Raw genomic sequence first — 15,638 nt, 5'->3', positions numbered from 1 at the left:
CCTATGTACTCATATAAATAAGAAAACTCAGATTTTCAAGCTCCAAGTTGCTACATGGAAAAAAGTGGCAGAAGCCCATAAATGACAATGTTAAAAATGTGTACCCAGGTAAGTGTGGTTGCTCACACCTGTAGGGTCATATTTATACTCCTTCATCACAGGTCCTGTCACATGTTTGCTTCAGCAAAACATCCTTTTACCTGTGTGTGCTTCAGAAAAACATTCTTTCATGTATTTGCTTTAGCAAGACATCCTTTCACCTGTGTGCCCCAGAAAACAACATTTAACGTAACTGGCTTTCCAAAAAAACTAGAAGTTTCCACTTCACACACCTGTAATCCTAGCACTTGGGAGGCTGAAGCAGAAGAACTGCCTAGGTTCACAGCCAGCCTGGGATATAGGTAAAATCTGTCTCAGCAAACAAAAACTAGTTAATAGAAAATTAGTAGTCACAGACAGCTGAAGCCTGTGATCAAGAGGCTCAGTGTACAGCTGAGATGAGAAGCTAAGCAAGCTTCAGGACAAACCAAACACTGAGATTGGCAGCTAGGAAGAAAAAACAAACACAGAAGACTGTGATCCAATTGAATTTGAGGCTGGTGGTAGTGTTTTTATATCTCTCTATCTATCTATCTATCTATCTATCTATCTATCTATCTATCTATCTATCTATCTATCTATCTATCTATCTATAGAGAGAATGAATAGATTTGGGTTAGGAATGAGACACAAGGGGGCTGGAGAGATGGTTCAGTGGTTAAGAGCACTGACTGCCCTTCCAGAGGTCCTGAGTTCAATTCCCAGCAACCACATAGTGGATCACAACCATCTGTAATGGGATCCGATGCCCTCTTCTGGTGTGTCTGAAGAAAGCAATAGTGTACTCATATACATAACATAAATAAATACATCTTTAAAAAAAGGAGTAAGACACTAAATCCACTTGAGGTACATGTGAGCCTTATAGAGTAGTCTGTTTCTCTTACTTTTGTTATTAACTAGCTAAAGCTCGTCCCCAATCCACAGAGAAGTAAAAAGACGTCATGAAAATATATTTTGAACATTTTCACCCTACTCTAAAACCTCTCTTCAATAAAGGAAACATAATGGGGTGTAGTCTCTGAAAAGCAGACTGTTTCCCAGATACAACACCACCAATAATATGGAAATTAACCTATAAAGTCAGGCAGGTCATCCTGGCAGTGTAGCTCAGTGGTACAGCTTCACTTGTATCAGGCCCCAAATCTGATCCCAAGCACCAAACAAAACCACAAAACAAAGCAAAGAAAAAAGCATGAAAGAAAACCAGAGAAGCAAAATGACTGACTGGTTAATAAGTTTCACTCTTTGGGAAAAATTAACGTTTATGCTTGTTGGCTTTGAAAATTGTTTTTCTAAAAATAGCAGGGTCAAATTACTTAGTTTTGCTATGTTGTGAAACCCAACTCTCAGGGGATAGTTATTATCTTAAAGGAAACTTACTCTGGAGACAAAGGATCAGGTGTAACTAATTGAACAACAGCCCAGCCTCTATCCAAGCTAGAGCCAGCACACTGTAGACCTGGGTATGGTGACAGGAAAGGGACAGGGAAGAGCTGACGATAGGTTATTGCTGAGATAAGTTTGCATTTTAGACATGTATCAACACATTATTATGCCCATTTCACAGATGAAGGGATGGAGATACAAAGAAATGCAATATGCTCAAAGTCACACGCTATTAACATATTAGATTGGATTTTTAACGTAGGGTATCTTTGGCTTGAGGCTTTGTTTAAACCCATTCAACCATGAATCTTAAGTAAGTCAAAGTAGGAATTTGATTAATTAGAGTAATCTTGAAAGTCTGGAGATTAAATTGCCACCAGAGGGCATGCATTTGTTCTTGGTTTGAGGGATGAGATTCCTTTTTCAGTAAAGCGGTATACACAAAGTGAAACGCTGTGATTTGCATGGTTGATGTACAGTTTAGTGCTTATTGTAGCCAAGATTTCCCAGCCCGTTTCTCTTTGAGAGCTGTTAACAACTCTTTACCTCCCTCTTAAAACTTAACACTAACCAAGTAAATAATATTTTAGGTTAGGATTAAATAGAGAGAAAAAAAGCGTTTAAAACAGTGCCTTCTGTGTAAACATTCGTCACAAATACGCCTTTCTTGTAACTATTTTTTTTGCTTTCTTTGGGGTAATACCGATTTTCTAAATGACATCGCGTGACTGTAAAATTTGGTATCAAATGGATGAAGAGGGACCTGGAACGGGCTTCCTCTCCAGCATTTCGGAGACAACTTCTTTTCCACAACCCCTCTATTTCGTCCTGTGCGGTGAAGGGCCACGAGCAAGCACTGTCTTGCTTTCTTTCGTAGCTTATATTTAGGGAAACCAAATAAATTGAAACCGTTCCCCAAGCCGGACAAGGGATGTTTAGGTGTTCTTGACCCGAATCAATGAAGACGCAAAGCCAGGGGCCCCTCAACCACCTGAACCACACAGCTCTGCCGACGCGCTAAGGGGACCAGTGATCACTTCCGGTCTGTAGAGTGGAGAGCCTTTCTATTCCGTCTCTCTCGGCGTCGTTCGGAAGGTAACTTTCCCCTTCCTAGAGAGGGACAGGCCTCGTGGTTTCACTTCGTTTCCACGTAGCCACGCCCCTCTCAGGTTGACCGCGTCGTCTGATTACGTCACATACAGTCAACACAGGAAATATCGCGACGTCTCCATTTGTGGTTCCCTTCGGACATGGTCAGCGGTGAGAGTCGCTCTTGTTCTCGCGAGATCTTCGTGTGCACCGGACTCGGGCGACCCGGGCTTCTGTGAAACATGGCGGTCGGCTGGGACCGTACCACTGGGTAAGACGGCGAAACCCTGCCGGGGCCGTTTCCTTCGGCGGCTCCAGGCGGACAGGGACGTGGGAGCGGCTGAGGGGCTCCCAGGCCTGGCTCTGGCCTGTGCTCGCCGTGGCTTTACAGAGTAGCTGGCCGCGGAGCCGCTCCGCTGCCTGGGGGCGTTCCTGCCGAGTGCCGCCGGCGTCCGCACTCCGCGGCCGGGGACCTTCGTTGCTCGGCTCCGGACGGGCCGGCCGCGCCCTCCGTTGTCTCGTCCAGGCTGTCGTGGACAGCAGCGACCCCGCCAGCACCGTGCTTACACTCGCCGCCCTTTAAATCAAAAGCCAGGCGGATAGACCGGGGCGGGCGCAGACGCCGAGGCAGGTGGTGTGTGTGTCCCGTTTGTCAGCTGTCGACCCTTTCGGGAGATGACGGCTCAGCCCCTGCTACAGGACAGCCGTGGGTATCGTAGACTGGATCTCATAAATCTGTGGGCAAACGTTTCATTAACTTTAGGTGTGCGTTTCGATGCCCTAGACTATAGGCAAGTAACAGCTGTTTCGGTATTTCGAGATAGGCTTTCGTTCGGAAGCGATTAAAGACAGTTAAAGTAGGTATTCTTCATTGGTTTGAAGTTGTAATTCCGAATTTCAGTTCTTCAACCTTCAGCGTACGTACATGCCTAAAGAAACGAGCGTGCTGGTTTGTGGAGGGTCTGTTTGCCTGTCTTTCCTATTAGTTACCTTATTACTATTCCAGCTTGTAGAGGAAGATCCCGAGAAATTGAAAGTCCATGCTTTCGTAGTGAGGGTCGTGGGGAGACGCTTTCTTTAGGATAGTAAACTTCACTGAGTTGCTGAGTATTCACACGTTACTTCACTTCACGGGGTACACATTACAGAAGCATGGCAAGTTAGAAGGTCTCTGAAAGGAAGTCACTGTAGTCTAGAACAAGATCAACAAAGATTTAGGAAATAGCATTTATTTTCACCAGGGTTTGTCATTTAAGTAATAATTCATTTATAAACAGAAGTTTGTTTTAGATTGTGTGCTACAAATTCTTTTTAATAGTTTTCTTAGGTTTTAATTTGACTTCTGTGCCCTAGTTTCCTTGCCCATAAAATGAGAATCATATGGTAATACTTATCTCAAAAAGCCAGGGACGTGCTTCAGTAGAGACTGAAGAAGGTATTTTTAAAAATAGTATCTTTCTAACCCCTAAAATTGATTAAACATTTCAGTGGGTGTGTTTAACAAGAACTCGAAACATATGTCCTCGATTTGGAAAACTGCTACCCCTCTTAATTAGTAATGCAGAGTATTTTTTTTTCTCTGCTTCTCCATGTACAGTCTTATCAGTAATGCCTCCTGACTTGTTAACGATTCTCTGGCCCCTGCAGAACTTTATATTGTAAACTATTTCATGTGCTATTGACCTTTACTCTCTATTTTTGTATCTCCTTGTTTCAATCTCATGCCCTTTGATTGAGCAGCTACTATTGCCCTTCCTGCCTATTGCTGGGGAGTACTACCAGAGTCCAGCTGGAAAGATGCTTGTTGGTAGTCTCTTTCTCTTAATGTTTACACGGTTAGTTTACACCATCTTCAGTTTGTGGAATTATCCACTCAGGTACTCAACACTTTCTGACATCCTGATTAGAATTACATTTAAAATATCTTTTCTGAAAAGTGTATTTATTAAACACTCCACTTCCATTTTGATAAATAACTGGCAGCCCATATGACCTACCCTTTTGGATAACAATATGGAAGGAATTCTGAGACGTTGAGGACCTTCAGACTTGTCATAACAGCTAGTAAAAAGTCCCTAGAAGAGAATTTGCTGATTGGTTTGTGTTTTTCAGATCACAAAACATGTACAGCATATTACTTGCTATCCCAGGGAACTTTTTATCACTAAGAAAGTTATGAGATTAGACCTATTTACTATAAACTGGGAAGCTTAAAATAGTGGAGGTTTATTCTCTTCAGATATTAAAACTCAAAAGTTTAAAACCAAGGTGTAGGAAGGGTCCTGCTTTCTCAGAAGGTATGGGACAGGATGCTTCTTTTTTTTTTTTTTTTTTTTGCTTCTGAACAACCCACGAAAACAGATTATTCTACAGTCTGTCTTTGCATAGCACTCTCCCCGTGTATTGACGCCTTCACATGGTCTTGAAAGGACATCAGTCTTTAATTTGGGATCATCCTAATCCATTATGATTTCAACTAAGTGTGTTTTCAAAGGTCCAAATATTTCCATATAAGGTTCATTTACAAATACCATGCATGGCCTATGACTTCAGCATATCTCTTTAGAGACATAATTCAACCCACAATGCAGTGGTATACTAATCATTTACTATTATATATTATACGTAGAAGGTGACTCAAAACATTTGTAATAGAAGATAAATTGTTCTCAAACATCTACATGAGTGCAATGATACAGGTGTCCCTTTCCCCAATAAGTTTCATTAAATAACTTTCATTTCAAAATAAATGTTTTCCTTTTTGTTTGCAGAAGTAATCAAACTTAATTAGCAGGTGTGTGAAGTGTCCTTTGTTCTGTATCCTGTTCACATCATTTCAGAATGAAGATGTTTCTTTTATCTCTTAAGCAGCAGTTTAAGTATTGTCTTAGCTGCTGCCACCATATTCTTGAGGTTTTATTTTTGTTTAAATACACAGGACAGTTATGGGAGATAGCAAAGAAACCAGATGTAATATTAGAGATTGCTGAGGTGTAAATACAGTGTCTACCAGTAAATAGAAGCACCATGCAGAGACTCCCAAGTCTGTATTTTGTGGAACAATGTGGAAATGTATACAGGAACAATGCCAGGAAAGCTGGGTTTGAGGATGGACATAGATAAAGTTATAGAGCTAATTTTACTAATAAGGATATCCAAAACAAAATGTTATCTACTGTGTCATTTCTTTTTCTTTTAATTTTATTTTTCTTTTGTACATACGGGTGTTTTGCCTGGGAAGTGTAAACATACACACCACATGTGTCCATGGTGCCTTTGGAGATATCAGATGATGGCAGAATGAGAAAAATAAGATGAATACTGATCGATCCAGGTGCAGAAGCCATAGGGAAGCTATAGATGCATCTAAGTATGCAGAGAAGTTGGCAACAAGTCCTGGAGGCTGGGGCACTGGAATTTGGAACAGACTTTGCAGCCAGACTGCTTGGGACTAAATCTCTGTTCTACATAGTATCACTTGCACCTTCCTGGGAAAAATGTAAGACTGTTCTTATTTAAAAGAAAGAATAAAAGTGGCATCCACAGCATTGAAGAATAAGTTAGTATGTAAAGTGCATTGAGTTTTACTGGGAGTTAGTAGTTGTAGTAACTGTTAGTAGGGGACAGTAGACTTCAAAGAGAAGAGGTAGGAAGAGAAATGTGACATGACTTTTTTACCTTGAGAGTCTTACGAATGAAGTACTGAATGGAAATTACAACATGAGGATTTCATAAAGAGCAGGTTAATTTTTTTTTTTTAAGCAATTGGATAACTTGTTCATGTCATAACAGAGGCTTTATACAGTGGCAGGTGTTGGAGATGGAATGGCTTTCTTGGAAGTAGTTGTGAGGTTGCTGGAATGGGATAGGAGAAGTCATAGAGTGATAGCCAATTCCTTCTAAAAGGACAGTCCCAGAAAAGAATTGTGGCAGAGGGCTGAGACTGGGCAGTAGCCAGATGGGCTGTACTGTCTGGGTCAAGGGAATGGAAATGTGTAGATTGTGTTTTTTTTTTTTTTTTTTTTTTTTTTTTTTTTTGTTTTGTTTTGTTTTTTGGGAGGGGGGGTTGTGAAACTTAACAGATACTTGCCAGACTTTTATAGTATAAATTAAAAGAAACTTTACTTATTAAAAGCTTATTATGAAAATATATTTAAGCTTTGGAAGTAGAATCCCCTATTCATTTTTTCAATAGTTATGATATATTGTTTAGAACTGGTGATTCTATATTGAACAAGGTGAAATTCTTCCTTATGGACAGTGTTTTTAAGTGTTCATTTACCCAAATTTGGCACTATTTAGATTTGCAGTCTTTACTACTATGTATGTTTTCCTTCCTTCCCTCACTACTTACAGGCACTGGCCGTGCAAAGATGAAGTTAGACATGATGCTTTCTTCTCCTGTGCAGTCCATGTGCAGTCCATGTGCAGTCCATGACTAGAAACAGTTCTAGACACACGAGTGCAGAAGAGTAAATAGAATCAGTCATGAAAGCTGATTCTGGGGAGAGGATAAGGACTAATTCTGGCAAAGAGTAAAGAATGAACACAGAAAGGTTTTCAGTGTTGCTGGAACTTGGACTGCAAGACATTTGACTTTATGGACTTGATTTGTGAAGGATTCTGTAAGCCATGTTAAGGTCAAGGAAAAGCAGACAAGGAAGTAGAAGACCAGTGTTGAGTATTTCAGTGTTGGGCCACCAGGAAAGAAAAATACACAGTAGAAGGCAAGGGGGTAGTTTTCTGAAGGATTGGAGCTGAAATGAAGGTTTGGTTGTGAGATTGGGATGCTCATTGAGCTGCTTAGGTCAAGGCAAGAGGCTGCTTCATGAGGAAGGAGATGCATTCTCTCAATCTCTCTCTCTCTCTCTCTCTCTCTCTCTCTCTCTCTCTCTCTCTCTCTCTCACACACACACACAGGGTCAAGGTGAGAATATGAATATAAATACGTTCTAAATAAGGCTACAATATTAAGTGTTTCTCTTGGACTTAGTACCTTCAAAGGTATCAGCCTCGAGTCAATTTAGTCAGGACATGAGACGGGAATAAGATTTAGAGTTAAACTCAGTGATTTGTGCTGTCAGAAATCTGTACTGAAGAGTTGGACTGAGTTTAGGGGATAGCAGTGCTTTTCATTAAAGATGCATGACCATTTTTAGTGGTTAATGAGAGACCTGTGGTGATGGCTCAGCCTGATGCTTGCTGCACAGGCCTGAAGGGAGTTTGAATCCTTAGTGCCCGTGTTAAAAGCTCTGTGTGGTGACACACACCTAACATAATCCTAATAGTGGGGAGACAGATAAGAGGATGCATGGGGCTTGTTGAGTATTCAGGCTCCAGCTGTATGAATTGATCAGATCCAGGTTCATAGGAGACCATGTCTCAAAACAAGGTGGAGAGATTGAAGAGAGTGCCTAGCATTGATCTCTGCCGTCCACATGCACATGTACACATGTACATGCACGAGCAGATGCCCCCATATACATCACACACATATAAAAAATCCTGCCATATGCAATGAATACAGATTGGATGATTGAAAGGTCAGTCTTAGGTTTCTGCTTAGGTTTGTAAGTGATCAAAAGATGATTTTAAAGTGTGCAAGAAGATGTGCTGAATTGTTGGCAAGTGTGCCATCTTGGGAGATGTCTGGAGCGATGTGTATTTTCTTACTATCTGTGCAGTCAACTCCCTGTGGACGCTGAGAGACACCTGTGTTGCTAATGTTAGATTAAGTGTCTGAGAGCTCACCACAGCTTGTTTTGCCTTATAACTTTTCCCCATGTATGTGGGAATTGCATGCATATATATATATATATATACACACGTGCATGCACACATACATATATGTATATATGTATATACAGATACACACACATAATATATTTCAACTTAATTTTAAGTCTTTAGATAACTAAAAGTGTGACAGTTTCCCACTTTAATGTGTGTTTGCTTATTGTCTTTCATTATTAATTTTGTCAGAGTGGGAATGGAGAAAAAAGTAAAATGTGCAATGCTAATTTCTGAGAAAAATTGGTCATATATTTATTTGTTTGTTTCTTAGCAATTTATCTGTTTGTTTCTTAGCATGACTATATGAAGGAAAAGGAAGGTTTTTCTGAAGATGAGGCGACTGAATCGGAGGAAAACCTTAAGTTTGGTGAAAGAGTTAGATGCCTTTCCCAAGGTTCCTGACAGCTATGTGGAGACGTCAGCCAGTGGCGGAACAGGTGAGCTTAGCTCAGACTCTGACTTACTGATCCCTAATGTGGGCACTGGCCAAGAGGAAGAACTCACTGCTGGATCTTAGAGTGGCTTTGTGACTGTTGTCTTGTGCCAGTTTGCTTTCCTTTATTATCTGTATTAACACTCTGTAGCATCTGGCAGTGCCCTTATGCCTTCAGCAGTGTTTATTAAAGTGTTAGTGAGCAAAGTAGTGCAATCTGCACTTTAGTGCTGTTTGAGTTGTGCATTATTCTTGTTATAAGTGAATTTGAAACTGGAGGGAGTTAGGAAAGGCTGCTGACACAGGTTGAGTGATGGTAAGTCTTTGCTGTAAGAAAGTCTTTTGAGTCTCACAGGACTCAGAGTAGAGTGAGAGCTAGTTCAGTTTCATCTGCTGTAGTCCTTCCATGAAATGAGGTGATTGGTATTTATATTGCTAGGGTTACTGTATTAATTATGTAAGTTTTTATGGTAAAATGTTTAGAGTGATACTTGGTAAAAATATTGTATTTGTTAAATACAATAAGTGATGAAATACATAAGAAAAATTTATGCCTAGAGTATAAATACTTTCTGTTCTCTCCCCATGGTAAATTAATAAGGTAATATCTCATATGCTATTGAAACTTCATTGGATAAAAATGTGTAATGGAGGTTGCATATAGCTCAGTTGGTGGTGCTTGCCTATGAATGCCAGCACCACATAAACTGGGCATGGTATGGTAGCACATGACTGAAATCCCAGCACTTGGATGTGGAGGCAGAAAGATCTTAAGTTCATGATCATTCTGATTACATAGCCAGTTATAGACTAGCCTGATAGACACTCTGACTCAAACAAACAAAAACCAAAGCTAAGTGTGATAAAATGGCTGGCTATGATTGACTCTTTATTAGTGAAAAGAGTGCCAGTTCTTGTTGCACAGCCTGCCTCTAATATTGTAGTATATATTTAGTGAATCCTTTTGACTAGTTTTTACTTAATTTGCAGTAGTAATATATTTAGGATATTGCAAAATAGATGAAAGTATTTTAGTGGCTTGGAGAGCTTATTTGATGTAAGTTGCATTATAAGCACTTAGGTATTTGTTAGTAACGAGGGAGCTGTTTGTAAGTTGACACGGTCAGCAGGCTTATTTTTATTGTCTTATCTGTGACTGCTATGAAGAAATACAAACCGTATGCTGTGTAAAGTTATTACAAGTCCATCTAGTGAGACACAGTTAAACTGAGGACAGTTTTTCCTCAGTGTGCAGATGTTTGTGCTCCTTGGGTTTCATTTCTGAGCTGTTTTAAAACATCTATAACATATTAAGGTAAATCATGTATACTGTTTATTTAAATAACGTTTATGTTGGACACTTTTAAGTTGAATCCTGCTTAAGATAGCTGTTTACTTTTTTATTGTTTTAATTCTTTTTTGTTGTTATTTTTGTTGGATTTCTCAGTTTCTCTAATAGCATTTACCACTATGGCTTTATTAACAATAATGGAATTCTCAGTATATCAAGATACGTGGATGAAGTACGAATATGAAGTAGACAAGGATTTTTCTAGGTAACTAACTTTTTCCTTCTTGATACCTTTAGATTCACAGTTTTTAAAACAACATCTTTTAAAAATGTCCATTGTTCTGTTTCTGGTTTACCTTATTTTTGAAGAAATAGTACTGAAAACTCTTCATTAGTTGCATAAAGTGAAACATTTTAGAATCATTTAAATACTGGTTAAATTCTGAAACAGGTTCAGCATGCACAAAAGAACAGATAAACACACACACAAAACAAAAGGCTATAAACATGCCTTTCCTTAGTTGGGTATGTGGCAGCAATTATGTCTAAGCTAAGTTGAATTTTGATATAAATTACTTTAAACCTTTGAAGACAGTACTAGGAGACAAAAGTAGCTTGACAGTCACTCATTTGGTTTATTCAGGTGTTTCTGATGGTCTCAAATAGGCAGAGATGGGTTCACTCTTCCTCATATCCCAGCTCTGCTAATGACTGCATAATTCTGAGCATGTCACTGAGTCTATGTTCTTTATGCTTTGACTTTCTGTTCTATAAAATAGAAATAGTAAATATAGGACTCTTCTCATGGGTTTGATGACCCAGATAACTCACAGTTAACTCTTGTTGGGTCTTGGTCTGTTCACCTGTAGTATTGCTTATCTGTTATTCAAAGTACCAGTGTCTTTTCAAGGACCTTATTGCTGGTCTTCCATCATGGTTAAGGAATGCCCATGTTGATTGAAGCATGGTAGACCAGGAGCCTGGCTTCTTGGTCCCCACCACTGGTTCTTTCAGCTCTCCTTAAACTGTACATGGTCTGATATCGAGTGGTTTGAGTTCCAGACAGCTTGAAGATTGTGATTAAAAATTTTAATTCCTATTGATATCATTTGAAAATAAATCATTAAAAGCAAAAAGGTTTTATGGAAAGCACGGAATTGAGTTACGTTCATACTGTTCTGTTAATAATGAGCATTAGTGACTTTTCTGTCGCTATGATAAAATACGTTGGTCAAAAGTAACTATAGAAGAGTTTGTTTTGGCTTATGGTTCTTAGGGACTAGAATCCATATATTGGAGAAGGCATGGCATGCCTGTAGAAGCTAGCTAGTAGGTCCCATTTTCATTCACATTTAGGAAACTAAGGCAAGTCACAACAGTCTTGGACAATTTAAACATTAGATATTACAATCCTTTAAGGAAGTGGGTGTAGGCTACCTAAAGCCCTCAGAGCCCTCCCCCAGTAATGTACTTCCTCCAGTAAGATTACACCGTTGAGGTTCTAAAACCTCCCTAAACACTGCACACACCTACTGGGGACAGTTCTCACTCAAACCACCACATAATGAATTCTGGTTTTTGCAAGTTAATTTTGTTTGAGTATAGTTATTTGAAAGCAAAGCATTGATTAAGTCTTGTTTAAAGGCCATGTAAAGCCAGGTTTGGTAGTATACATCTTTAATCCAGTACCCAGGAGGCAGTAGCAGATGAATCTCTGTGAGTCCCAGATCTGCCTGACCTACATAGTGAGTTCCAGGCCAGCCAGTGCTGCACAGTGAGATCCTGTCTCAGAGTGAATGGGCTGTAAATCTTTAAGTATCAGATGCTTTCCTGGTAGTTTGCTTTCATTCATCCTGCCCCAGGCTCAGTTTCTAAGGCTGGCTTTTTTCTGTTGTCTGAGTCTCCACCAGGCCATGTATGCTTCACTGAGCACTGATACATGAACACCTAGAGCATATACTGTATAATTCCATTCCACAGTAAAGAAACAGCATTGAAGGATACCAACATATATGATGGAAGAAAAAAACTTGGAATTGCTGCTTCTTGACTCAAGTTTCGTGTCCTTAAAGGACTGTTGTATCTGGTGTTCAGTCTGAGACTGTTGAAATATCCCTTAGTTTCTCAGGATTATTGACTATAGAGTTGCTGTTAACAAAGGTGTTTTTGAAGAAGTGGAAATGTTTTTGAACAGTCACTAAGTGGAACTTCTGAAGGGTCAGCCGTTAGGACTTAATATTGCAGAGGATTAGAGTTCAGTCTCTCATACCTACGTCAGGCTGTTCACACAGAGGAGAATGATTTAAATGCTTTTGTTCTAATTTTAAGGAATGTAAGTGAAGTTCTAACTGTTGTGTTTTACTGTCTGAAATCTAAAGTTTCATAGGTGAGTTGATTTATATTTCCGGTGTCCAGCTGATTGACAGGTACTGACAGCTGCCCTTTTCTCTTTCAGCAAGTTGCGAATTAACATAGACATTACTGTTGCCATGAAGTGTCACTGTGAGTACATCCTTAGTGACTCTTAACTGCACATGAAGAGATTTAACTTGACCCTGACACCAGTGTAAAGAAAATTTAGAGTTGTGCTTTAGGAAGCCTGTCTCTGGTGTGGAAAGTCAGGCTTCCAAACCACGCTCTGCATTTCCCTGTTTCATTTGATCCTGTTATATCTCTACCCTGTAGTTAAAATGCAAGTGCAGGGCTTCTCTAAAGTGAAGCTCCCCTCCCACCCCCAGCCCTGCTTGATTGTACTGATTAAAGTGGAAAGGTCCCAGTGTCTGATAGATTATGCTTGAATCAGCATTGATGCTTTGCATGGAAATTGTCTTCTTGGAAAATGGAAACCAACAAGGCGTTGGTTCAAGTAACAGTTGAATATGAACTAGTTTTACCTTGCCAAAGGGATCAGTTGTGGAAGATTCCATCAGAAAATCACAGAATCTCTTCACTTTTTTAGTTTTTCTTATGTTAATGATTTTAAGAGTTAAGGAAATACATTATAACTAAATTTTGAGTAGCACTGATCCCAAGTGTATGCCATATTTGAATATTTAAATACCGTTGAAATGTTTGATTTTTCAAAGTAAAATTTCCCTTTTGATCTTTTTTTTAAAGTCTCAGACTCGCCTTACAATTCCTTTGAATCATTAAAATAATTCTTGTGATTAATAGTGTGTTCAGCATCTTTAGTCCTTAGAGGCTATTTAACGGTGGAAAGCCAGTCAGCCAGTTAACCTTATGCTTTTTACCACATATCATCTATTTTTTCAGAATGGAAAGTAAAATAGCATCTTTTTAAATTTTGGAATACTATCTACAGTGCTTCATAATGCTAGTGCTTTAACTTTTGAACAAATGAAAGTCACATTACATATTTTGAGTTTTCTTTTCATCATCTGTTTTACTGCAGATGTTGGCGCTGATGTACTGGATTTAGCAGAGACCATGGTTGCTTCTGCAGATGGTCTAACGTATGAACCAGTAAGTTTGATTTATGTGGTTTTTAAATGTTTACTGAAACAAATTTAGACATTTGCTCTTAGTTTTGTCTGATTTTTTTTTTTTTTTCATTTCAAAAATGATCTAAAGTAGAAATTTGTGATAGAGAAAAGTTCTACCTAATATCAAAAACTTGAGATCAGCACAGCTGGGGTTTTGGATCATCTGGTGTCTGTTACATTTCAAGTCACTGCTTCCATCAGGCCCCCTTCTTCTTTGTGTTTGCCATAAGAATGTGAGAGTATGCTGTGTACTTTGTCTGGGGACTTTATGACCTTTGCTGTTTTGTCCAAGCTGCAATCTGTGAACACATCTGAGCTGTAGCTTTCTTATCACAGTATTATGGAAGGGAGCTTATTGCATTTACCTTTTCTAATGTCAATACAAAGCACAGGCTGTCCATAACGTAGCTGACTCAGCACATGAAACGTTACAGGGTAGATGCCCTTGCAGTGGTACCTGACCAGAACTAGCCCTAAAACAGCTTCAGAATAAGCATGTGGCCCACTGGCACCATATCATATATCTTACGTGTTCATCTTTAAACTCTTTCGTTGTCATTAAGCAAGCTTGGAGATTGATGACTAAAGATGGAGGAAGAGCCGAATTCATTGACCGGATTGAAGCAAGAAAAACTTGTGGACTAGTTTTGATTGCTGAATTAACTTTAGTTTATAGTACAAAAATATGTGTTTGTCTTTAATAAGTCCTTGTTTTCATCACTTTTGAGTCTCTGTGACAGAATAGTTGTCAGAGACAGCCTAAGGGTGAGCTCTTCTCTTGGCTCATAGCTTCAGAGGGTTCAGGCCATGGTTCCTTGAGCAGAACATCATAGATACTGGAATGTGTGTCAGAGAAACTTCTATCCCATGGTGGACAGTTGACAAAAAGACAGGAAAAGGCTAGGACAAGACACCTGAAGTCAACATCCCAAAGCCCTTACCATCCCAGTACCATTAGCTGGGGTCCTGTGTTTTTTAACTTTAGGAACCAGAGGGGAACAACAGTTCATATTCAGACCAGAAAGCACGCGTAAGGTATAGAAATTTTGACAAAACAAATAAATAATTTATTATTGCTCCTCTAATCTCTTCTGATCCATTTTTTTCACTAGCAAAGTTTGTTTTATTGTGATTTACATGGAATTATGATACTTATAAATTTAGAGACTGTTACAGCAAATTAGAGTGTGATCAACAGGCTCAGATCCAGACATTTGCATTGTATACTGTTTGCAGAATGTTTAGTTGACATGCTTTTTCATAGCTTATACATATGTGCACTCATTTACATACACATGTAGGTATATGTAGAGACCTGTGGTCAGCCTCTGGTGGTGTTGGCAAAGGTGCCACCCACCACGGTTTTTTTAGATAAGAATCTCTTTCACTGTCCTGCAACTTAACCATTAGACTAGGTTGACCAGTGAGTCTCAGGTACCCACCTGTGTCTCTGCTTCCAGTGCTGCTGGGTTTACAAGCATGTGCTACATGTGTGGGTGTTTTGCACGGGGTCAGAGTCCGTTATTCAAGCTTGCAAGGCAAGCACTTTATCAGCGACCTTTACTCTCTACTATTCATAATTTTGTGGCTGTTTTTCATTTTATGGGGAAAGTCTTGAGGTTTCTTTTTCAGCAAAGGCATGTGGATTTGTTTTGTGACCTTTTCCTATCAGGAAGAAAGGTTGTGGGTGCTTGAGTCCCATAACTTTTGCTGTGTCATTTCTATCATCTGTCCACCCACCCAGTGTGGTCCTTTCAGTTTTAGTTTGGTTCCAGTTTCAAAAATGTTGGGCTTGAATGATTTTAATTCCTGAAATGCCAGTTTTTGAGCTTCTGATTGATTGCCAGCTTGCATTTGTTTCTATAAATGCCAGCGACTATTCACAGGAAAATAGTTAATCATTAGTGAAGTTTCTTTGTGCTATCTTTGAATGAAACATTACAGAAGATTCAGTACTTGTTAGTGGTACTGTAAGTTTATAGTTTTTGTTCGTAGAAAACCATTTATACTTTTGATACATGAAAGCCAGGAGATCTGTGTT

At 39.3% G+C, this 15,638-nt stretch overlaps 1 protein-coding gene across 2 annotated transcripts in view; it reads left to right on the top strand.

Moving 5' to 3' along the window:
• Positions 1-2,682: 2,682 nt before the first annotated feature.
• Positions 2,683-15,638, top strand: part of Ergic2 (ERGIC and golgi 2) — a 33,372-nt gene continuing 20,416 nt past the window's right edge. Inside the window, exons 1-5 of one of the 2 annotated variants that reach the window (XM_034511618.2) lie at positions 2,683-2,848; positions 8,665-8,807; positions 10,251-10,359; positions 12,550-12,596; positions 13,507-13,577. In XM_034511618.2, coding sequence (XP_034367509.1) covers positions 8,702-8,807; positions 10,251-10,359; positions 12,550-12,596; positions 13,507-13,577 — 333 coding nt within the window. In that variant the 5' untranslated portion in view covers positions 2,683-2,848; positions 8,665-8,701. Of the gene's footprint in view, positions 2,849-3,101; positions 3,284-8,664; positions 8,808-10,250; positions 10,360-12,549; positions 12,597-13,506; positions 13,578-15,638 lie in introns of those variants that run through there. The other variant, XM_076940915.1, reaches the window with a different exon arrangement.

The sequence above is a fragment of the Arvicanthis niloticus genome, chromosome 9, assembly GCF_011762505.2.
Source record: "Arvicanthis niloticus isolate mArvNil1 chromosome 9, mArvNil1.pat.X, whole genome shotgun sequence".
Classification (NCBI taxonomy): Eukaryota; Metazoa; Chordata; class Mammalia; order Rodentia; family Muridae; genus Arvicanthis; species Arvicanthis niloticus.
This window is presented reverse-complemented; position numbering and strand designations above follow the sequence as displayed.